The 26,042-nt window shown below is 35.0% G+C and overlaps 1 protein-coding gene across 11 annotated transcripts in view; it reads right to left on the reverse strand.

Annotated features, from left to right (window-relative positions):
* The window catches only part of RICTOR (RPTOR independent companion of MTOR complex 2), a 138,954-nt gene that overhangs the window by 38,858 nt on the left and 74,054 nt on the right, over positions 1 to 26,042 (reverse strand). For all 11 annotated transcript variants that reach the window (XM_086361496.1, XM_086361495.1, XM_086361494.1 and 8 more), the window contains 10 exons: positions 23,812 to 23,981; positions 19,199 to 19,266; positions 12,501 to 12,568; positions 6,547 to 6,629; positions 5,145 to 5,232; positions 4,242 to 4,332; positions 4,063 to 4,129; positions 3,856 to 3,936; positions 2,194 to 2,294; positions 269 to 434 (listed from right to left, as the gene is read on the reverse strand). In XM_086361496.1, the coding sequence (XP_086217622.1) occupies positions 269 to 434; positions 2,194 to 2,294; positions 3,856 to 3,936; positions 4,063 to 4,129; positions 4,242 to 4,332; positions 5,145 to 5,232; positions 6,547 to 6,629; positions 12,501 to 12,568; positions 19,199 to 19,266; positions 23,812 to 23,981 (983 nt within the window). The remainder of the gene's footprint in view (positions 1 to 268; positions 435 to 2,193; positions 2,295 to 3,855; positions 3,937 to 4,062; positions 4,130 to 4,241; positions 4,333 to 5,144; positions 5,233 to 6,546; positions 6,630 to 12,500; positions 12,569 to 19,198; positions 19,267 to 23,811; positions 23,982 to 26,042) is intronic.

The following is a 26,042-nucleotide window of genomic DNA, read 5'->3' on the forward strand; positions in this document are numbered from 1 at the left end:
TTAAATTTTTTTGAGATAAAGTCTTTGCAAATACATCATCACCATCTCTGACTTTAAAAAAAAAAAAAAAAAAGGAGAATTATCAAGGTTCTTCAAAAAGTTATAAAAACTCAGCTTAACTGTCCAATCATTATAAAACTTATTAGAAGCTTTTTGAAAATCCATATGCATGAATAAAACTGCTAACTCAAGCATGTATATGCCTACTAAAATACACAGGTTAAGAATTAGGAAATTAAAGTAAAAATCGCATCTTCTGCATCAGTACCTTAAGAACAAATATATCTTTCTGAGCTCGGAGATACTGATCCCGTTTCTGATGTGTTGCAATTGCTTTCTGAATAATGTGATCTAAATGAAGGCTATAAGGTTTAGGTCCTCGTTTTTTCATTTCATGGAAGCGTTTTAAACAGTTCAAAGCTGCACTGGCTCGCCTAAATGAGGAAAAAAATTCAATTAATACTGTAGCAGGGATAGCATAATTTTAAAGAGATCACTTTGGTAAACTATTCTATTGAAACTTACATAAATGCAGGCTAGATACTGTTACTAAAAAGTAAACGATTTAATCAAATTTGGAACCACAAAGAAAAAAAAAAACAAGAACACTGCTGATTTGTATGAAGAAACACTAATTATTCAGATTCAGCAAAACATACTAATTTTTTCTTATAGTGGTGGTGGTACAGTCGTATGTTAGTTTTAAGAACTCCCTCCTCAAGGTCCAAACTGAAGTTTTATATATTTTCTTATTTTAAAACTCTGCTTTTCACATTTAAGGCCTTGATCCATATGAAACTGATTTTTGTTTAAGGTATGAGGTTGGATAACCAATATTAACTGAACAGTCTCTATTTTACCTACTAATCTGTAAATGTAAATGGAATCCTTTTAAAAATTATTTTTAATTCCCTTTTTGTGGTATATAAAAAGTACAGTTTTTAAGAATTTGGTGGCAGTCAAGTCTCAACTTCAGAAATTGTAATAAATACAAACTGGATTCAAAATTTAAAAACTTTGAGATGTGCCCAGATTGGTAAGTACTTATCAGTAAAGACAGCTTACCAAGCTCAAAAAAAAATTCTATTATCATTGGAATTTTGAAGGTAGATTTGAATTCCTGATGAATGCTAAAATCCATGGCCATAAGCTGACTCAAAGAGTTCAGGTCTACCAGGCTTTGAGAAAGTACATTTTTTCCATGAAGAAAACTACTAAAATAAGAGCTGAATGCTACCAATACCAATGTAAGCCTGAAGTCAGAACTGATGATCCCTAATGCCCTCAGTTTATAATACAACTTCAATCTGTTAAATAATAGTATTCTCATTGGTAGATTTTAAATTAATAAAAAAATACTATTTATTTATAGTGAAGCCCTTATATGTACTTTTAAATTAATAAAGCTAACTAAACTTTTGAGAATTGTAGTATAACTTAAAAAAATTCCTGTTTCTGACTAAGCTAATGAACAACATTTTAAAACATTACGGGAAAAAAAAATGAAGCCTAAATATATAAATTTTTCTGATCATAAAGAGAGAAAAAAAAAGACATCCCTGGACTAGACATAATCTTTATCAGATGAAAAAAGATTCCTACTATCACTATACAATCAAGCTCCTCCACCTTAAATTATATTTTATTATTAGTCCTCGAATTCCAGCAGAGTTACAGCTGTATTACCATACTTTAGTTTATAAATTCTATATTTGCAGTATTTCCTTTAGCACCAAGAGTTTAGCTTACTTCGATGCCTAAAGTATGGGCTACTAAATTCCAACATTTTTTTTCTCAACATTTTTAACCCCATATATAAAAAAAATAACACTGTTAGTCTTTGTGCTTTAATCTGATATAATTTAGACATTGAGAAAGAGACTGAATTGTTGCTCAAAACATACAATTGTCCAAAAAACTCTCAATCCCAATATTTTTACTGATCCAGTAGAAATTTTATGTCCTTGTCCAGAAACACATGAGAAAAGGTTGACTTTACCAAGCCAAAATACTTTGTAGCCTAAAATACAAATTATTTTTAAAAAACTACAAACTTTCCTCTTATCCAAAGGCTTCCCTAAAAAAATTCTCAGGAATAACCTATATATACTACTTTCTTAAAAAGAAGATAAGGACACCTAAGTGAGTATTAAATATACTACGCACAAGCTTTGCTAGAACCTGGATACTTACAATCTCTTTTCCTTAGGGATATCAAAGGATGCAGCCATATTCATTAGGGTTGGCAGGCAGTGCAAATGATGGCTATGTGAATGAGGAAGAATTGTGTTTGCCTAAAATGAAAAATAGTATTTTATAAAAAGTTAAAAAAGCGTATTTTATGTTAGCCACAGAGTTAATTATTTACTTTCTGATACATATTATTATTTTTATCTTATTTGCTTTCATCAAGGATGACATGTAACAAATACAAGGATACAGGCTCAGATTACATTAATAAAACTCTAAATTCCATAGATCCTTAATCTTAACTTTAATTTATAATCTTAAGTGGTATCCAATTAAACTCAATTCTTAAATAATTTAAAAGGATGTTAGGTCAAAACTTAGATTCAGTGCTATAATGTTATGTTAAAAGTAGAATTTAAAATGCTGGATGCAATATCATAATTTACAAGTTTACCTCTTAGGTTTAAAAGCCAGCTTCTCAAAAGAGGTTTGTCTCATAATTCCAACAATCTTTAAGAAACTTGCCTTTTGCTTTCCAAACAAAACCTGCAATATTAATTCTTTCATAGATGGGCTTAACAGAGCAAGTGGCTAAATAACTTACTGATAAACAAGACAGTTATCATTAAACTGCTTAATTTTCTTTTCCTCACTCACAAAGCTGAACTTCTATATAGAAAAAACCCTGGTAATGGAGGGGGCCAAACACAACTATAAAAACAAAAAATAATCTGACAGTAATAACAAGCCGTAACATAATTTCAAATGATTTACCATAGGGTTACTTCTTCCTTAATGAGTTCAGAGTGGTTCTTTTTATTTAGTATTTTATTAACTAATGGGATTCCCTGGTGGCTCAAACGGTAAAGGATACACTTGCAATGCAGGAGACCTGGTTCAATCCCTGGGCTGGGAAGATCCCCTGGAGAAGGAAACGGTTACCCACTCCAGTATTCTGGCCTGGAGAATTCCATGGACAGAGGAGCCTGGCAGGCTATGGTCCATGGGGTTGCAAAGAGTTGGACATGACTGAGCGACTTTCACACTTGTTAACTAACAGACTTAGAAATATAAATTTCTAATTTGTAAATGGTCAGAGTACCCTCACTACTTCATCTGCTAGGTACTGAAAATGATCAGATCACTTGGCTAGCTCCTTGTTTCCACAAGTTACTGATGTCATAAAACCATGTCCCCCCAAAAAAGATTCCCACCTTTCAAAACAAACCTCAACTGACAAGTTTACAGAGAAGTACATGTTCAAATAAGGCAGTTAAATTTATTTCCTTCACAAAGTTTTCTAAAATTTACGCACTTACTGTTATCAATTCGATCCCTAGCTGATTAAAGTAATATCTATAGTTTTGTAATTCTGTAATTTTTAGGTAGGAAGTCATTCTAAAGATTCTAAAGAAAGATATTTATGGACTCAAAATGTCAACATTGAAAGTGAGTATTCAGTACTTTATATTTTTTCCATTTAAAAAACTAGCCTATATATATATGATACAAAGTATCAAGGGCTCTTTGTAATGCAAAGACACATATCCAAATAAATGCAAACTTATGTTTTTGAGATAATGCAAAGTAACACTGTTAAAATAGCCTTGTTTCATAAATTAAAACATTAATGTACAAAACATAATCAAAAGTTGTTAAACTTACCATATGTAAAAGTTCTCCTAAAAGGATGGTGGCTCTAACTGAGATATGGTCGTCACTGTTTGTTATTACCTCAACCAAACCCTTTGAAAATAAAAAGAAAATATCACAGTTGCAAAACAGCATACATGAACACACCTATGCATCATGTTTGTTGCTCTGAAAGAACTGCTAGAGAAAATAAAATAGAAGAAGGTTTATAATTCTTACTTCTAAAAGTCCATTACGAATAAATGCTGAGAGTATCAGTGCCAAATAATTATCCATGAGGTCTGGCCTGGAAATAAATACAGCACAGAAAATTTTAAATCTTGTTCCATACACTAGAAAACTGAACATAACAATAGCAACTGTAGTAAATCTGAATTATTTCTGTACTTAAATTCTACCTGGATCTGGCACGATGAGGAAGAATAGTTTTTGCCTCAGCTGCTACAAAGCCATCTGAAAGCCTCCAACTGTCTTGGAATCTACCTGGATCTAAAATAAATTTAGATAGTTAGAAGAAAATAGTACATCAATGAAACAGTTTAAATAACCATCAGCTAAACAAGCTATCCATGGACAAAGGAGCCTGGCAAGTTACACTCCATAGGTTCGCAAAGGGTCAGACACAACTGAAGCAATTTAGCACAGCATAGCATACAACCAGGCTATAAATAATTTCAACTGTTGGCTAAAAAAAAAAGAAAAGAAAAAGACTCAAAAAGGCGTAATTGGTTGAAATGCCTCTTATTGTAACTCTCTCGATCTCTAGGTTCCTCATGTGTCACTGCTTGTTCCTTACAATTTTTTGCTGAATAAAGTATGTCATGTAATTTAAAAAAAAAAAAAAAAAAAAAAAAGTAATGTCTCTGCTTTAAAAAAAAAAAAAAAAAGAAAAAAATGATTTCTGTAAATGAAGGGTTTACATAAATCTAACTTTAACTTTCTTCATTCAATGGTTTAGAGTCATTTAGCTAAAATAAAATTTAAAAATCAAATAATCTAATTTGAGAATTGCAAAAGGTTTCTTATTATCTCCTCTCTTCCTTTCTTGATCCATCCTTCTATTATTAATTTCACTGCTAATTTCAGGAATTATGATGACAGAGAAGAAATTAAAATTTCTTTTTAGAAGTTCACCTGAGATTTTATTTTTATATTAATTTCATGCCACAAATATGCAATAAGAAAAGAAAGTGATATTCAATACTTATTTTAGTATTTTCCCTTCGAGGGATTCTGCCTCCATTAGGTAAGTCATTTAAAAAATTACAATATATGAACAGTGAATGCACTTCAATACTTACCTACACTGAGTAGTGCTTCTATGAACTCTTCAGTCACAACAGGTAGAGGAAGACGAAATATATCATAAAGCACTTCAAGGAGACCTCGCTGAAAGTTAAAAAAAAAAAAAAAATACAGTTCATTTGTTTTTACAGAATAAATCTTCACTTAAAAATTTTTAAATGTCCTATTCACAGATTTAAAAATTGGTAAAAAGAGAACTACTATATTTTAGAAAACTACTGTTTCTGCCTATATTAGAGCATAGTACTGAATGCTTACTACATATACATGATGTAACTTTTTCAATAAATCTTGTATTATCCCCATTGTAGACATGAAGAAATAGATTTAAAGGTTTAAAATAATTTGCCTAAGGTCATGGAGCTATAAATAATAAAATCAGTCTGGCCAAACTCAAAAGAGCATGTTTTTTTGCTGAGTAAGAAGTCAGCTGAATTGGAACCTTTAGTTCCCTGCTTATAGATCTTTCCATCCTTAATTACATCCTTCCATGGTTTAGATGCTTTTGTTTTTAGTTCACATTTTAAGCAAGGCACCTCTAGCTAATATTTGTACTAATAATTAGAAACAGGGGGGCAAGTTTTGTTCCTTTGAACATTAAAAGAAAAACGCAGAAGGGGAAAAGGAAGAACCTTGTGAAGAGTTAATTTCTTTCCCTCTAATTTCAATCTGTTTTAGCTGTTTTATACAATTTGTACACATTAATAATTTAGAAAGTGAAGTGTTAGTTACTCAGTTGTGTCTGATTCTCTGTGACCCCACAGACTGTAGCCCGCCAGGCTCCTCTGCCCATGGAATTCTCCAGGCAAGAAAACTGGAGTAGGTTGTCATTTCCTTATCCAGGGGACCTTCCCAACTCAGGGACAGAACCTGGGTCTCCTGCATTGCAGGCAGATTCTTTACCATCTGAGCCACCAGTAAAGCCCTAATAATTTAGGGCTATGTCTAGTAATTAAGCATATAAGTACCCCAATTTTAATCAAAACCATTGCTAATATAAAAATAAAAGTTAGAAGGCATAAGTTGCATAACTACTATGCTTACTTTCCCCTAAGTATAGTTTTCTGTATTGCTTGAAACTTTTACAATGAGAATGCCCCTGTGAAATGTCTATACCTTTTATTAAATAAAGCATAGTTAATTTCAAAGAAAGAAAAGGCATAATTAATGCCACATTTTAATATAATTTTAATACATCCATAGTTCCTAACAATAGCATTGTTTCAAATGATTCATATTCTTTTCCTTAGTGTACAACTAAGTCATAAATATTTATTCCTGTATTTTTAAAATGTTCTGTGATACAGATTAACAATTCATGAGGAAAAACACCACTTGAAACTTTTCTCCAATTAATTTCCTCCACTAAAATTCTGATACAGAGTAATTTTTACCTACCCTTATTTCCATATTTGGAATGCAAAGTACTCCAATTAGAGACTGAATCCCAGAGTTTCCAGGTTTACATAAATTAATAATACCTATAAAGGATAAAAAAAAATCACTGATTTGAATTTCAAAAGATGTATTCATAATACAAAATGTGACATTTTTCAAAGCTAAATTACACTATTATATTATTTGATCATCGTAAGTGATAGTATATTTCAAACATTCTCTGAATTTCCAACTAAGTAGAGATTATCAATAATTTTACCATTTAAATTACATTCAAAAAGGTTCTCAAGAAATTCTGGACTGCTCAGCAATAGAAATAAGAGCAAAAATATGGCTTTCTCTGGGTATTTGCCCAGGAGTGGGATTGCTACGTCATATGATAGCTCTATTGATATTTTTAGTTTTTTAAGGAATCTCCATACGGTTCTCCAATAGTGGCTGTTTCAATTTACATTCCCAGTAAGAGTGTAGGAGGGGTCCCCTTTCTCCACACTTTCTCTACATTTACTGCCTACAGATTCTTTAACAATGCCATTCTGATCAGTGATACCTCACTGTAGTTTTGATTTGCATTTCCTAATGATATTGAGCATTTTTTCATCTGCTTTTTGGCCATCTGTATGTCTTCTTTGGAGAAATATTTATTTAGACCTTCCACCCATTTTTTGATTGAGTCATTTCATTTGTGTCTTTGATATTGAGTTGCATGAATCATTTATATATTTTGGAGATTAATCCCTTGGACAGTTGCTTCATTTGCAAATATTTTCTCCCAGTCTGAGGGCTGCCTTTCTGTTGTTTATGGTTCCCTTGGCTGTATAAAAGCTTTTAAGTTAAATTAGATCCCATTTGTTTATTTTGGTTTTTTTGTTTTGTTTTTTTTCACTACGTTAGGAGAAATGAATAAAAAAATTTAAAAAAGATCAGGCTGTGATTTGGGTAAAAGGGTGTTTTGCCTATATTTTCCTCTAAGAGCTTTATAGTCTCTGGCCTTAGAGGTCTTTAGTACATTTTGAATTTATTTTTGTGTATGATGCAAAGAATGTTCTAATTTCATTCTTTTATATGTAGCTGTCCAGTTTCCTAGCACCAACCACTTATTGAAGAAACTATCTTTTCTCCACTGCATATTCTTGCCTCCTTTGTCATAGATTAATTGACCATAGGTGAGTGGGTTTATTTCTGGGCTTTCTATCCTTTTCTATTGATTATATATTTCTGTCTTTGTGCCAATACCGTATCATTTTGATAAATGTAGCTTTGTAGGCTAGTCTGAAGTCAGGGAGACTAATTCCTCTAGCTCCATTTTTTCTTTCTCAAAATTGCGTTCACTATTCAGGGCCTTTTGTGTTTCCATACAAATTTTTGTTCTAGTTCTGAGAAAAATGCCATTGGTAATTTGACAGAGATTGCACTGAATCTGTAGATTGCTTTGGATAGTATAGTCATTTTCACAAACTAAGAACATGATATACCAAGAATATGTGGTACATATATACAATGCACTACTACTGCAATAAAAAAGAAAAATAATGCCATCTGTAACAACGTGGATGAAACTGGAGACTGTCATGCTGAGTGAGGTAATTCAGACACAGAAAGACAGATATGATATTGCTTACATGTGCAATCTAAAGAAAAGGGGACAGGATACAAATAAACTTACTTACAAAACAGAAGTAAAGTCAAGTCATAGACGTAGAAAACAAACTTATGGTTACCAGGGGATGGAGGTGGGGATAAATTGGAAGACCAGGACTGACATATATACATTACTATGTATAAAACATGTACGTATAAAATGTTTAAACATCTATGTATAAAAAAGATGTCCTTTTCATTATAGGGGACTGGAATGCAAAAGTAGGAAGTCAAGAAACACCTCGAGTAACAGGCAAATTTGGCCTTGGAATACACAATGCAGCAGGGCAAAGACTAATAGAGTTTTGCCAAGAAAATGCACTGGTCATAACAAACACCCTCCTCCAACAACACAAGAGAAGACTCTACACATGGACATCACCAGATGGTCAACACGGAAATCAGATTGATTATATTCTTTGCAGCCAAAGATGGAGAAGCTCTATACAGTCAGCAAAACAAGACCAGGAGCTGACTGTGGCTCAGACCATGAACTCCTTACTGCCAAATTCAGACTTACATTGAAGAAAGTAGGGAAAACCACTAGACCATTCAGGTATGACCTAAATCAAATCCCTTATGATTATACAGTGGAAGTGAGAAATAGATTTAAGGGCCTAGATCTGATAGATAGAGTGCCTGATGAACTATGGAATGAGGTTCGTGACACTGTACAGGAGACAGGGATCAAGACCATTCCCATGGAAAAGAAATGCAAAAAAGCAAAATGGCTGTCTGGGGAGGCCTTACAAATAGCTGTGAAAAGAAGAGAAGCAAAAAGCAAAGGAAAAAGGAAAGATATAAACATCTGAATGCAGAGTTTCAAAGCACAGCAAGAAGAGATAAGAAAGCCTTCTTCAGCGATCAATGCAAAGAAATAGAGGAAAACAACAGAATGGGAAAGACTAGGGATCTCTTCAACAAAATCAGAGATACCAAAGGAACATTTCATGCAAAGATGGGCTCGATAAAGGACAGAAATGGTATGGACCTAACAGAAGCAGAAGATATTAAGAAGAGATGACAAGACTATACAGAAGAACTGTACAAAAAAGATCTTCACAACCCAGATAATCACAATGGTGTGATCACTGACCTAGAGCCAGACATCCTGGAATGTGAAGTCAAGTGGGCCTTAGAAAGCATCACTACGAACAAAGCTAGTGCAGGTGATGGAATTCCAGTTTAACCATTCCAAATCCTGAAAGATGATGCTGTGAAAGTGCTGTACTCAATATGCCAGCAAATTGGGAAAACTCAGCAGTGGCCACAGGACTGGAAAAGGTCATTTTCATTCCAATCCCAAAGAAAGGCAATGCCAAAGAATGCTCAAACTACCACACAATTGCACTCATCTCACACGCTAGTTAAGTAATGCTCAAAATTCTCCAAGCCAGGCTTCAGCGATACGTGAACCATGAACTTCCTGATGTTCAAGCTGGTTTTAGAAAAGGCAGAGGAACCAGAGATCAAATTGCCAACATCTGCTGGATCATGGAAAAAGCAAGAGAATTCCAGAAAAACATCTATTTCTGCTTTATTGACTATGCCAAAGCCTTTGACCATGTGGATCACAATAAACTGTGGAAAATTCTGAAAGAGATGGGAATACCAGACCACCTGATCTGCCTCTTGAGAAATTTGTATGCAGGTCAGGAAGCAACAGTTAGAACTGGACACGGAACAGACTGGTTCCAAATAGGAAAAGGAGTACGTCAAGGCTGTATATTGTCACCCTGTTTATTTAACTTATATGCAGAGTACATCATGAGAAACAGTGGACTGGAAGAAGCACAAGCTGGAATCAAGATTGCCAGGAGAAATATCAATAACCTCAGATATGCAGATAACACCACCCTTATTGCAGAAAGTGAAGAGGAACTCAAAAGCCTCTTGATGAAAGTGAAAGTGGAGAGTGAAAAAGTTGGCTTAAAGCTCAACATTCAGAAAATGAAGATCATGGCATCCGGTCCCATCACTTCTTGGCAAATAGACGGGGAAACACTGGAAACACTGTCAGACTTTATTTTTCTGGGCTCCAACATCACTACAGATGGTGACTGCAGCCATGAAATTAAAAGACGCTTACTCCTTGGAAGGAAAGTTATGACCAACCTAGATAGCATATTCAAAAGCAGAGACATTACTTTGCCAACAAAGGTTCGTCTAGTCAAGGCTATGGTTTTTCCAGTGGTCATGTATGGATGTGAGAGTTGGACTGTGAAGAAGGCTGAGCACCAAAGAATTGATGCTTTTGAACTGTGGTGTTGGAGAAGACTCTTGAGAGTCCCTTGGACTGCAAGGAGATCCAACCAGTCCATTCTGAAGGAGATCAGCCCTGGGATTTCTTTGGAAGGAATGATGCTAAAGCTGAAACTCCAGTACTTTGGCCACCTCATGCGAAGAGTTGACTCACTGGAAAAAGACTCTGATGCTGGGAGGGACTGGGGGCAAGAGGAGAAAGGGATGACAGAGGATGAGATGGCTGGATGACATCACTGACTCGATGGACTTGAGTCTCAGTGAACTCCGAGAGTTGGTGATGGACAGGGAGGCCTGGCATGCTGCGATTCATGGGGTCACAAAGAGTCAGACACGACTGAGCGACTGATCTGATCTGATTTGATGTATAAAACAGATAACTAATAATAACCTACTGTATAGCACAGGGAACACTGCTCAATACTTTGTAATGGCCTATTTGAGAAGAAAAAAATGTTTTAAAGTGGATATATGTATAACTGATTCACTTTGCTGTACACCTGAAACTAACACAACATGGTATATAAACTGTACTCCAATAAAAAAATTTTTACAACAAAAGTAAAAATGGACAAATGAGACCTAATCAAATTTTTAAGCTTTTACATAGAGAGGAAACCATAAACAAAATGAAAAGACAACTTACAGAATGGGAGAAAGTATTTGCAAATGATGCAACTGACAAGGGATTAACTTCCAAAATATCTAAACAGGTCACACAACACAGTAACAAAAAAACAAAGCAATCTAATAAAAAAAAAAGAAAGAAGGCCTACGTAGATATGTCTTCCAATAACACATGCAGATGGTCAACAGGCACACAAAAAGATGTTCAACATCACTAATTATTATTAGACAAATACAAATCAAAACTACAATGAAGTTATCACCTCACACCAGTAAGAATGTCCATCATTAAAAAGTCTACAAATAATAAACACTGGAGAGGCTGTGGAGCAACAGAAAGCCCCTCACACTATTGGCAGGAATGTAAATTAATGTAGCCATTATAGAAAATAGTATGGATGTTTCCTTAAAAACTAAAAATAGAGTTACCATATGATCCTGGAATTCCACTCCTGAGCATATATCCAGGGAAAACTGTAATGTGAAAAGAACATCCACCCCAGTGTTCACCGCAGCACTATTTTAATAGTTTAAGACACAGAAGCAACTTAAATGTCCATCAACAGATGAACAGATAAAGAAGATGTGGTATATATATAAAATGAAATATTATTCAGTTATAATATAGAATAAAATAATGGCATATGTAGCAACACAAATGGACCTACAGATTATCATCGTACTAAATGAAGTCAGACAAAGACAAATACTATATGATATCACTTATATGTGGAATCTAAAATGTGATACAAATGAATTTATTTATGAAATCATAAACAGACTTGCAAACAGAGAAAACAAACATATGGTTACCAAGGGGGAAAAGAAGTGAGGGAGCAATAAATCAGGAGTTCAGATTTATAGATACACACTGCTATATATAAAATAAACAAGGTCCTGCAATATAGGTATAGCACAGGCAACTATATTCATTATAACAAACAATAATGGGAAGAATATGAAAAAGAACATATATATATATCTTTCTCTGAATCACTCTGCTATACACCAGAAGCACATTATATATCAACTGTATTTCAATAAGAAATTTAAAGAACACATCCCAAAACAAAATAAACAAAAGGAAAGGTATTTGGGACTACTATCTTGCTTATTAGGTATTTATAACATTCTACATTATACTTTAAGGTAAGAAACTTTAGCTATGTATTCAACTAACATTTTTAAAATCTTTTTTGGTACAGATCATGTTCAAATTTTTTATTTAAATGCCTAAGTTATCATCAGCATGTTGACTTGCAAATGGTCAATTTTAATACTGTGTATTAAACCCCTCTTGGTTCTAATGATAACACATAAAAAAAGACCATGCTAACATATAAATGAGATGCTACAATAAGTTAACATTTGAAAAAATAGTCAAGTTTGTCTTATATGATACAAAGTAACACAGAGGAACTTACCTGCCCATGACCGGAATGTTGCTATGATTCCCATTTTACTGGCTAGAAACCTTGCTTCTCTGTCTTCTCTGTTGGATGGGGTGGGGGTAGAGTCAAACAAATTAAATGTTTAAATAAAAAGTTAGTTTTGCCCTATTACTATATCAGAGTAACAGCTATCACTACTTAATATTTAAGTATTACATAGGAAATTTAAAATACATTTAAAAAAATAAAGATAAGATCTACCTCAAAGCAAATTACTCAATTATGTACTTACTGATCACGCCTTCCCACATGTGAAATTCATGTTTTAAAACAAATTATAAATTCCGCTTTTTTGAGTTCTACTTTTCCTGCTCTTTCTGAAAATTTAGATAGCTCACTAACACCTGTAAGCATTGGCAACACCACCACCCTGCTTAAGAAGCATCTCTGTCAAAAGACTGCCCTTTAGCAAAGAAAATTACCACATAAACCTCTGTTACTACATGTGTTCTCTTTACTTCAAAAGTCTTGTTCCAAACTTATCTGAGCAAGCTTATTCTACTTATTCTACCAAGCAAGCTCAACAAGCTGTATATTCACTAATATTATTAAATAATTAGGTATTATTGGCTGCACGGGCGCAGGAGGGCCTAGAGGAGCTATTCCACATTGAAGGTCAGGAAGGGCGGCGCTGAGGAGATACCCCCCGTCCAAGGTAAGGAGCAAAGGCTGCGCTTTGCTGGAGCAGCCATGAAGAGATACCCCACGCCCAAGGTAAGAGAAACCCAAGTAAGACGGTAGGTGTTGCAAGAGGGCATCAGAGGGCAAAAACACTGAAACCATACTCACAGAAAACTAGTCAATCTAATCACACTAGGACCACAGCCTTGTCTAACTCAATGAAACTAAGCCATGCCCGTGGGGCAACCCAAGACGGGCGGGTCACGGTGGAGAGATCTGACAGAATGTGGTCCACTGGAAAAGGGAATGGCAAACCACTTCAGTTTTCTTGCCTTGAGAACCCCATGAACACTATGAAAAGGAAAAATGATAGGGTACTGAAAGAGAAACTCCCCAGGTCCGTAGGTGTGCAATATGCTACTGGAGATCCGTGGAGAAATAACTCCAGAAAGAATGAAGGGATGGAGCCAAAGCAAAAACAATACCCAGCTGTGGATGTGACTGGTGATAGAAGCAAGGTCCGATGCTGTAAAGAGCAATATTGCATAGGAACCTGGAATGTCAAGTCCATGAATCAAGGCAAATTTGAAGTGGTCAAACAGGAGATGGCAAGAGTGAATGTCAACATTCTAGGAATCAGTGAACTGAAATGGACTGGAATGGGTGAATTAAACTCAGATGACCATTATATCTACTACTGCGGGCAGGAATCCCTCAGAAGAAATGGAGTGGCCATTATGGTCAACAAAAGAGTCAGAAATGCAGTACATGGATGCAATCTCAAAAACGACAGAATAATCTCTGTTCGTTTCCAAGGCAAACCATTCAATATCACAGTAATCCAAGTCTATGCCCCAACCAGTAACACTGAAGAAGCTGAAGTTGAACGGTTCTATGAAGACCTACAAGACCTTTTAGAACTAACATCCAAAAAAGATGTCCTTTTCATTATAGGGGACTGGAATGCAAAAGTAGGAAGTCAAGAAACACCTCGAGTAACAGGCAAATTTGGCCTTGGAATATGCAATGCAGCAGGGCAAAGACTAATAGAGTTTTGCCAAGAAAATGCACTGGTCATAACAAACACCCTCTTCCAACAACACAAGAGAAGACTCTACACATGGACATCACCAGATGGTCAACACGGAAATCAGATTGATTATATTCTTTGCAGCCAAAGATGGAGAAGCTCTATACAGTTAGCAAAAACAAGACCAGGAGCTGACTGTGGCTCAGACCATGAACTCCTTACTGCCAAATTCAGACTTACATTGAAGAAAGTAGGGAAAACCACTAGACCATTCAGGTATGACCTAAATCAAATCCCTTATGATTATACAGTGGAAGTGAGAAATAGATTTAAGGGCCTAGATCTGATAGATAGAGTGCCTGATGAACTATGGAATGAGGTTCGTGACACTGTACAGGAGACAGGGATCAAGACCATTCCCATGGAAAAGAAATGCAAAAAAGCAAAATGGCTGTCTGGGGAGGCCTTACAAATAGCTGTGAAAAGAAGAGAAGCAAAAAGCAAAGGAAAAAGGAAAGATATAAACATCTGAATGCAGAGATCCAAACAATAGCAAGAAGAGATAAGAAAGCCTTCTTCAGCAATCAATGCAAAGAAATAGAGGAAAACAACAGAATGGGAAAGACTAGGGATCTCTTCAACAAAATCAGAGATACCAAAGGAACATTTCATGCAAAGATGGGCTCGATAAAGGACAGAAATGGTATGGACCTAACAGAAGCAGAAGATATTAAGAAGAGATGGCAAGAATACACAGAAGAACTGTACAAAAAAGATCTTCACGACCCAGATAATCACGATGGTGTGATCACTGACCTAGAGCCAGACATCCTGGAATGTGAAGTCAAGTGGGCCTTAGAAAGCATCACTACGAACAAAGCTAGTGGAAGTGATGGAATTCCAGTTTAACTATTCCAAATCCTGAAAGATGATGCTGTGAAAGTGCTGCACTCAATATGCCAGCAAATTGGGAAAACTCAGCAGTGGCCACAGGACTGGAAAAGGTCATTTTCATTCCAATCCCAAAGAAAGCCAATGCAAATGGATGCTCAAACTACCGCACAATTGCACTCATCTCACACGCTAGTAAAGTAATGCTCAAAATTCTCCAAGCCAGGCTTGAGCAATCTGTGAACCGTGAACTTCCTGATGTTCAAGCTGGTTTTAGAAAAGGCAGAGGAACCAGAGATCAAATTGCCAACATCCGCTGGATCATGGAAAAAGCAAGAGAGTTCCAGAAAAACATCTATTTCTGCTTTATTGACTATGCCAAAGCCTTTGACTGTGTGGATCACAATAAACTGTGGAAAATTCTGAAAGAGATGGGAATACCAGACCACCCGATCTGCCTCTTGAGAAATTTGTATGCAGGTCAGGAAGCAACAGTTAGAACTGGACATGGAACAACAGACCGGTTCCAAATAGGAAAAGGAGTACATCAAGGCTGTATATTGTCACCCTGTTTATTTAACTTCTATGCAGAGTACATCACGAGAAACGCTGGACTGGAAGAAACACAAACTGGAATCAAGATTGTCGGGAGAAATATCAATAACCTCAGATATGCAGATGACACCACCCTTATGGCAGAAAGTGAAGAGGAACTAAAAAGCCTCTTGATGAAAGTGAAAGTGGAGAGTGAAAAAGTTGGCTTAAGGCTCAACATTCAGAAAACGAAGATCATGGCATCCGGTCCCACCACTTCATGGGAAATAGATGGGGAAACACTGGAAACAATGTCAGACTTTATTTTTCTGGGCTCCAAAATCACTACAGATGGTGACTGCAGCCATGAAATTAAAAGATGCTTACTCCTTGGAAGGAAGGTTATGACCAACCTAGATAGCATATTCAAAAGCAGAGACATTACTTTGCCAACAAAGGTTCGTCTAGTCAAGGCTATGGTTTTTCCAGTGGTCATGTATGGATGTGAGAGTTGGACTGTGAAGAAAGCTGAGCACCGAAGAATTGATGCTTTTGAACTGTGGTGTTGGAAAAGACTCTTGAGAGTCCCTTGGACTGCAAGGAGTTCCAACCAGTCCATTCTGAAGGAGATCAGCCCTGGGATTTCTTTGGAAGGAATGATGCTAAAGCTGAAACTCTAGTACTTTGGCCGCCTCATGAGAAGAGTTGACTCATTGGAAAAGACTCTGATGCTGGGAGGGATTGGGGGCAGGAGGAGAAGGAGACAACAGAGGATGAGATGGCTGGATGGCATCACTGACTCGATGGACGTGAGTCTGAGTGAACTCCGGGAGTTCGTGATGGACAGGGAGGCCTGGCGTGCTGCGATTCATGGGGTTGCAAAGAGTCGGACATGACTGAGCGACTGATCTGATCTGACTCATTTACTTCTAAGTTCATTCAGGCTGTTGGCAGAATCCACTCTCTTGCTGTTGTATAACTGAGGTTTTGGTTCTCTGTCAGTTGGGGCCTACTACCAGCTACTTTCTTCTTTTATAATTGGTATCCAATCATCTCACTTGTTTCTTTCTATGTAATAGTTTATGACAATCAATTAACCAATAGAACTATTTACATTGTTAAACACTGTTCATGTATGGCACATGGCCAGTTTTACTTAATTAGCAATCATGTACTTTTATGTTACCTCAACCACCTCTACCCTGTCAACAGCCCATTTCTTTTCTGTGCCATATTTTTCACTTTTCTAATAAAGTTCTTAACAATTTGAGAATACAAAAATCTAGACAGTTGGTAAGGGAAAAAAAAAAAAAGACATAAATAGAGAACAATGAAAGAAAATCAAATTAAAGAATGGTAAATAAAAGTGGAACAAAATAGTTAAAAATATCCCCCCACATACAGACCAACCACACTGAGCTCTGCTATACTAATCAACATGAGACTGTAACAGAAACTATAATGGGGACATGGGGTGGTGGAAGAAATGAGAATTAGATAACTGTGTGACTAAACTTTTGGTGCTCCTTATCTTAAAAATGTTTGTGACACACTTGTATTGACTGCCTGGTAACCCATCCTCTAACCTATTCAATAAATTGGTAGCTTTATTGAAAAACAAAACAAAACAAACCCCATCTACTTCCTTATGCCCTAGCCATAATGTACCCATGCTACAGAAACTGCCCATACTCCAGAAACTTAAGGAAAGAAAAGTATTGAACCAAACAGGAAAGATAGGATTTTGGTGGAATATACTTCCCACCTAACCACACCTCTAAGTACCCTGGTTCATTTGTTGCTTATCCTGGTAGGCAAAATTCTAAAAATGCTCCTGTCTTCTCAAGACTGTAGGTCTTAATGCCTGAATCCCTATGAATATGGTGTCACTGCCATGACTGTGATTATGTTTATATCATACAGCCCAACAGACCTTAAGATATGCAGATCATCTGGTAGGTTTGATCTGGAGAGCTTTCTCTAGCTGGAGGGAGAAGAGGAAGTCAGGGAGAGATTCAAAGCACAAAGATTCAAGGAATTTCTGTTGTGTTTGAAGATGGAGAGTGCCATGTGCCAAGACAAGAATGTGGCCTTTAGAAGCTGAGAGAAGGCCCCAGTTGACATCAAGAAAACAGGAACTTCAGTTGTACAAGAGTAAGGAATGAATTCTGCCAATAATCTGAGTGACCTTAGAGATAAATGGATTCTTCACTAACACCTCCAGATAAGAACCATGCCAGACCTCTAACCTACTGAATTGTGAACTAATAAACTAATGCTATTTTAAACCATTATATTTATAATGGTTTGTCATGCTGCAATAGAAAATGGATACATTCTTCATCAGTAAGGAGAATGCCCAAGTGTCATAGGGAGCCAAGAAAGAAAGGGGCTGAAGAATCTCAATTCATAACTTAGCAAAAATAAAGTCTGAGAAGTCTTAACTAGAGAACAACTATTCTTAATTTCTTAGCTCAGGAAATGATGTTAGTTAGCACGCAATGCATCCACAGTGATGGAGGTATTTCAAGATATGAAACGGCTATTTTTAATTCTGGAGAAAAATGAAAAACAACAAAAATATGCCCATTTACAATGTTCCCAAACTTAGTGGAGGAATTAAGAAAACATGTATATCTGCAATTCAACAAACCTACTATGCTACACCTGATAGCATATTTATTGGAACTGTGTCAATGGCAAAACTCCACAGATAGTGTATTATTTGACCTCTAAATCAATTTAAATATAATTATTCCAGCATTCCTAGTGAACACGTGCTTTTCTCTCCCAAAAGACTCTGAAAAATCATCCTACTTCATTTCTGGAAAATAATCTTTATCTCCTTTTATCTCCCTATTAACCTTACTCTCAAAATTCTACATGGCTTATCTTTCTGCATACTCAATTTAAGGCAGCTCTTCATTCTACTCATTATTATTTGATTCTTTTAGCATTTCAATGTAATTATGCTAAAAATATGTACAATGGTGCTGAAGAAGACTCTTGAGAGTCCCTTGGGCAGCAACATCAAACCAGTCAATCCTAAAGGAAATCAATCCTGAATATTCATTGGAAGGACTGATGCTGAAGCTGATGTTCCAATATTTCAGTCACCTGATGCGTAGAGCAGACTCATTGAAAAAGTCCCTGATGCTGGGAAAGACTGAGGGCAGGAGGAGAAGGGGGCAAAAGAGCATGAGATGGTTGGGTAGCATCACCAACTCAGCGGACATGATGAGTTTGAGCAAACTTCGGGAGACAGTGAAGGACAGGAAAGCCTGGCATGCTGCAGTCCATGGAGTCGCAAAGAGTCAGACCTGACTTAGTGACTGAACAACAACAAATGTACAGCAGAGAAATGATTAAAGGTCTAGGTTTCTACTGCCACCTACCTTAGATTATTAAAATAAGAAACTAATTCCCAGTCTTTAAATTTCCCAAAAGCTTAATTTTTTTAAGCCATAGTTAATTACAAGAGAACTACAATATAAGTCCATGAAATAGGAAATTTACTTAAACTAATTTTGCTCTGGCTTGACATGCAAATCAGGCAAATCTAAAAATTTTAAACAGCAACACACATGGTACTCACTTTAGCTGTCCTTCAGCTGTATCTGGACTATGTCTGTAGTGAAAATCGGTATAGGGTGCTAAAATTCGCTAATAAAAGGAAAAAGCAAGAAAAAGAAAAGAGTCCTTATAAAATGCACTCTTCCTTTAACAAGCTAAAATTCATCCAACTTCTCTGTATCTTTAATAATCCCAACTAGAGCTTATTTGAAGAGCTTATTTCTTTAAACTCATCATCAAGGAATATATTTGAGTGATTTCTTTTAATGTACAGTTTTTGAACTTTTAAATTGACAGGTATTGTACCTATTAAACAGTGCACAAATCACGAATGTGAGGTTTGACAGATTTTTCTCAAACTAAACACACTCACTGTAACTAGCATCATCAAAGCCCCCTCCATCTCCCGCCAAGATGACTACACAGATTTCTAACACTATGTTAGTGTTGCTTATTTTTGAACATTATTTAAATGTCTTTATTTTATAAATTCCATTCTTTTTGTTGCTAGTATAAAGAAATCTAAGTTATTTTTGTGTATTGTCCTTTGTATTTAGCAACCTTGGTAATAAACTTATGTATTTCAGAACTTAAACTACTATAATTCATTTACCTAACCCCCCTGCTCTGCACTGACTACATTATTGTGGTCTGAATTTTAAAATACTTAAGACATTACAAATACTACTTTTGGCAATAAGTAGTCTTTTATATTTAGTCATATGTGTACCTTTTTTTGCCACCCTTCATTCTTTCTTGCATTTCCTTGTCTCAGATCATTTTCGTTCTGACTAAGGAGGCCCTTATCGGAGAAGGAAATGGCAACCCACTCCAGTGTTCTCGCCTGGAGAATCCCAGGGACAGCGGAGCCTGGTGGGCTGCCGTCTATGGGGTTGCACAGAGTCGGACACAACTGAAGTGACGCAGAAGCAGCAGCAAGGAGTCCCTTTAACCTTCCTCTGTGTCTGTCTCATTTTTTAAATAACAATAAATGTTTATTATCTCACATAGCTTCTGTGAGTTAGGACTCCAGAAGAGTTTAGCAGTGCAGTTATGACTCAGGGTCCATCATAACATCACAGTGAAAATATTGGTCAGGGCTACAGTCATCTCAAGGCTTGACTAAAGCTGTAGAATCTGCTTCAAGATGGTTCACTCACAACATGCAAATTGTTATCAACAAGGCTGAGTTCCTTCTCATGTGTGCCTCATTATAGGCTACATTACTGTCTTCATGACATAAAGGCAAGGAATCCAAGAAAGAATAGTGTTTCTTTAGATTTCCTTGGGTCTTTTTAGTCTAAAAAATCTTTATTTTACCTTTGTTTTTGAAAAACGTTTTCTCTGGGGAGGTGGCATTATTTCTTTTGCACTCTAAAGATGCCACTCTACTGTCTTCTGGTTCTACTATTTCTGTTGGGAAATCGGCTGTCAGATTTGTTCCTTTGAAAGCAGTCTTTCTTTCTCAAGCTGATTTTAAGATTTTTAGTTATGTTGGTTTTCAACAATCTTACCATGATGTACCTACAAGTTGTTTTCTTTATATTATCTTGAGTTTTCTGAGCTTTATGAAGTTTCACCAGTTTTAAAAACAAAATCTTGACCACAGTTTCTTTGGATATTTGCTTCTGCTCATTCTCTCTCTCTTTTCCAAAGACAACAATTATGTTTTATCCCTTTTGTTCTGTTCATTTTCTTCCTATTACCCACCTGCAAATGCTTTGATTTTTGACTTCTCTTTCAGTTTACTAATGACACCTTCTTGTGCAAAATGAGTTTTTAATTTCATCTAGTTCAGAATTTCAGGTATTATATTTTTTGATACTAGCTCCATTTGATTTATATTTCATATTCCAATTAGATGGTAAAATTTTCCATTATTTTATCTATTTTCTTCTTTTTCTCCATTTTTCTTAATAAGTTAGTCATGGGTGTTTTAAAATCTTTTCCCTCTGGCTGCAATATCTGAATCACCTGTGGATATGAGTCTATGGAATTCCTTTTGAGTTTTCAATTACACAGTCATAACCTTTTACATGTATCCTTTTTCATTTACATAGTCAAATTTTTGATTGAATGATGGACACTGTAAATTTGATTAAAGGTTCCAACTGATGTTATCTCCATTAGAGACCGTTCATCCTTTCTTCTGTAGTCAGGTCAATTAAAGGGAGTGATCAGCTTATTCTACTCACCGAGTTAAACTGAGACACCATTGCAATTTTGTTAAGATTTGAGTGTACCTTTGGTTTTCCTTTTTCTAAAGAATGGACCTCCAAAACTATAAATAGAGATTTTAGCACACTTTTTTTTCTCTTCAGCAGTGAGAGACTGGGTATTTTTTCTACATACTTCATAAGTTTTGAACTTAAATCTTTAAGTACTCATCCAGAATTGCTTCAGAATTTGGAACATGTTAAGAATAGGAAAAAGTTATCAAATTAAAGTGAAAATTTATAAAAATATAATTAATAAAAATGGGGACAAGATTCTCTTAACAGCAGACTCTAGGATGAAGATAACGATAAAGTAGAAGATAATACTTTGGCCACCTCATGCGAAGAGTTGACTCATTGGAAAAGACCCTGATGCTGGGAGGAATTGGGGGCAGGAGGAGAAGGGGATGACAGAGGATGAAAAGGCTGGATGGCATCACCGACTCAATGCACATGAGTTTGGGTGAACTCTGGGAGTTGGTGATGGACAGGGAGGCCTGGCGTGCTGCAATTCAAGGGGTCACAAAGAGTTGGACACGACTGAGCGACTGAACTGAACTTAATGATAATGATTTAATATCCAAGGCAATCAGTATTTACTGAATATTAATTATGTGTCAAGTACTAACTAAAACATTTATGTAGATTAGAATGAATATATGTAAAACACTTGGAAATATTACCTAACTTATTATAAGCTTTACAAGAATGCTAGTTGTTATTACTATTACCATTATTATTATAGTATTTATTCTTCACAATAATTAAAGTAAAAACCATGACTTTTATTTTACCTAGTGAAAAATGGATCCAAAAGAGGCTAATAATGTGCCCCACATCATAAAGCTAGTAGGTTATAGAACAAAAAACTCAAAATCAGATCTGTAAGGCCTGAGCTCTCAATCACTATGCTACACCAGGGGAATCTTGTTAAAGAAAAAAAAACTAACATTTGTGAAAAAACAAGAAAGAAGCCAAGATGGTAGTGTACTTAAAAAGTCCACCGTATTCTTTGAGGGTTTTTTCATATACACAAAGGCTCTGCTAATCTGCTGTATGATTATATAGGTAAAAGAAAAAAAACAGGTCTATACACATCTTTCTTTATTGTGATCATCTCTCCAATCTTAAAGGCAGTTTCCCCACTTGATAAAGAAAACACTTAAAGCAAAATACACTGTGAAATATCAAAAATACCAGCTCATTCCCACTGGATGCCCATGAATAATGTATTTAAAATCATTTATTAAGGAGAAAGTTGTACTGAAATTTGTTAATAATACAAGCTAATGTCAATTTTATAATATCAAAATATTTCTAGTAGCCCTAATAAAACCAGAACTATAACATTTAAGAAAGTTTCATAAAATGATCTAAACAGGCAAAGTAGGGAACAATAAATCTTTCATAATTTGCATAATTTCACACCCAAATACAAACATAGTAAGCTTACTCTGAATAATATCTGCAATGGACAACAATGTAATATTGAATATATTCACACAAATAAACTATAAGAATAGTCTGTGGGAATTCTCTGGTGGTTCAGAGGTTAGGACTCTGCACTCTATAGCCAAGGGCCCAGGTTCAGTCTCTGGTCAGGGAACTAAGTATTCCACAAGCTACAAGACAAGGCCAAAAATGACAGGGGGAGAGAAAGAAAGAACACAGCTTGGGATAATTTTATTCCAAACTCTACTACACAGTTTATTATACAAAAATAGCCTTACTATTTTAGACTAACTGAAAAAACAACACTGAATTAGTAAAAACAGAAAAACAACAGTGTGTTTTTAAAAAGATATTTATTCTATTTTTTTCAATTCTATATGGCCATTAGTTGCCAACAAGTGCTCCCAAGTTCAGAAAATTTTAGCATGGTTTAATAAATAAATAGTACATAACTAGCAGAAGCTATTCCCATACAATTAACACACTGCAGTCCTTAAAAAGAAGTTGTCTTCTTAAATAAACAGGTAAATGTCTGCTGCTGCTGCTGCTAAGTCGCTTCAGTCGTGTCCGACTCTGTGCGACCCCATAGACGGCAGCCCACCAGGCTCTGCCATCCCTGGGATTCTCCAGGCAAGAACACTGGAGTGGGTTGCCATTTCCTTCTCCAGGTAAATGTCTATGAAACCTTAATTGTGCTCAAATTTGCTCAATCAAGTTTTCACAGATAATAAAGAAACGAATAAACTTCACATGTTGATGAAATATTCTTGAGAATTCTTTCAATTCAATCCAAATTGAATGAGTGATAAAATATTGCTGGAATAAGCCAAACTTATTAGTTAATTTAGGTTTAATAATTAATGCTGTGCTGCATCTATTAACTTCAAAATTTCAAATAAAATTTCAAAGTAAGAGTATGTATTTAAAGTCATATTTTAAAATTACAAGAGAATATTAAAGATCCTACCTCTAATTCGACATCAGCTCGTACATACTGTCGGGTCTTTGGATGATTAAGAAGGTGCAAAATTGTAGTAATGAGAGCCTCATTTATTCGACTTAATTGGCAATCAATCACATTTTTCAAGATGGTGTTCAGTCCACCTCGAAGGGCAACCACCTCTGGATTCTGAAGTGCTAAAATAAAGAAGAAAAACTTAACATATTACATAGGGAATAATTAAAAAATAATCAGAAATCTGGGATTTTATTTTAAAACTGAGCTTTCTGACTGAAAAAAGTTTCTACTATTCAGTAAAACATGGACAAAAATTTTTTTTCTTAGTGTCTTCTGAATTGGTTTTTCATATCCTTTGTCCATGTTTTACTGAAAAGTTTTTTCCTGTCAACTGCCAGGAGTTCTTTATATAGGGGAAAGATTAGCCCTTTATCTGTTTCAAATCTTTTAGCTGATTTCTAATTTAACTTTAGATTTTAAGCTCAGAAATTCCTCCCTTACTTCAAAGATCAGGCATTCTCTTTGTATGCACGCACACACACATGTGTGCTTTAACTGAATTCATGGTGAACATTTCAGTTTAAATCTCTCAGGAAATAGACTCTGGTTTAATATTGATAAACTCAATTTTTTTCAAGTGTTTATTCAATTATCCCAGCATGCTTTCTGAAGTTTTCTATGTGTAAGGGTAAGCCACTATTGACTCTTTTTCATTTTTTCTTTAATAACCTAGCTTAAGATTTTTTAAATACATGTGAAAAAAAAAACCCTTCCCCTCCATTTATTATTTTTCAAAAATGTTCTCATAGTAGCATCTTAATTATTTCACTTTATGTAGGTATGTGTGTGTTTATATATTTAAAATGTTACTATCATTTAAAAAATTGCTAAATTTACACATTTTTAATGCTCTCAATTTGATTACAGTATATGAGAATTATTTGTTCTTTGAAACAACATTTTAAGACAGAAGTGAATGAGTCTTTTTTGGAGGCAGTTAATTCATCAAGTACTTCAATGGTTTGTGATCCATCATGTGTTCTGCTTTGAGTCAACTGGAAATTAAAATCTATTCGTTTCAATAAGATTTTCAATTATATAAAAAGTTCATCTCATACTTTTCAAAATTCCTATTACATTCTCTTCCTTATCCTATTAACCTTTTCTTTCTCTGACCTTTGCATTTTTCAAACAATCTGTGTATCTAAAACAATAGTGTCTATCATTTTCTTCCTCCAATTAACACAGATTAAATTATCTTGTTCACTAAGACTGAAAATTATTATTGCTTTCCTCTTGCTTATCTTAAAATTGACTTTTTTTCCTCCGTTTCTATTTCTTGGGTTCACTCACTATTTTCACTATGTTTTGCATAATTATAAAAGTATCTTCTAATGAAAAGTTAACTTGAGTATATGACTTTCCAGGAATTCCACTTATTGATAGGTAGTCAAATCTTCATGATTTTTAAAAATTTTCTTGATCAAATTTCTGACTTTCTCTTTAAACCAACAGGTATTGTGGACAGTACATTTTAGACTCTCAATGAAAGGATTGGCTCTTCTGTTCCTTTAAATTTTGTTATTAATTTATTTATTTTATCTAGAGTGAATGTAACCTATACCATTTCAGTGGGGAAAAATATGATCTTCTCTTGTCATTTAAAATTATATTTAATTGGTTATATGGGAGATTTAACTTTTAAACTTTAAAATACTTTGATTAGCCATGCATTTCTTTGAGAATTACTTATTTTTCCTACTGATCTGTATATAAATAAGTTCTTTACCTATCATATTTGTTATATTTATTTTTTCTTTGTTCTGGCATGGCATGTTTTCTTACCTCCTTATAATAAAATCTACAGCTGATGAAATGTTTGATTTCTTTCGATAATTCAAAACTCCCTTTCCTTAAAATCAGAAAAAAGTCATCCATTTTTCTCCTCATATTTTCCACATTTAACTCTTTAATCCTGTATTTAGAATTCTTTTTTTAATACATAGGGAATTGTTTTTCATTCACATCAAGATGCATAGTGTGGTTAACTAATGTCTGAGAATCACACTTTAAGAGATTCTATTCTAATTACTGGAATTTGGACAATTCCTTTATCTTAAATTTCATGATGAGTAACTTTTAAAATCTGTAGAATTTAAATGTCTCTTTGAAATAATCTGTTTAAACAGCAAGTCCACTACTTCCCTATCAGGAATGTCCTACTTTTTCATATTCTTATT

Source organism: Bos grunniens, chromosome 20, assembly GCF_055505025.1.
Source record: "Bos grunniens cultivar Pamir isolate PY7600 chromosome 20, Bosgru_T2T1.0, whole genome shotgun sequence".
Lineage (NCBI taxonomy): Eukaryota > Metazoa > Chordata > Mammalia > Artiodactyla > Bovidae > Bos > Bos grunniens.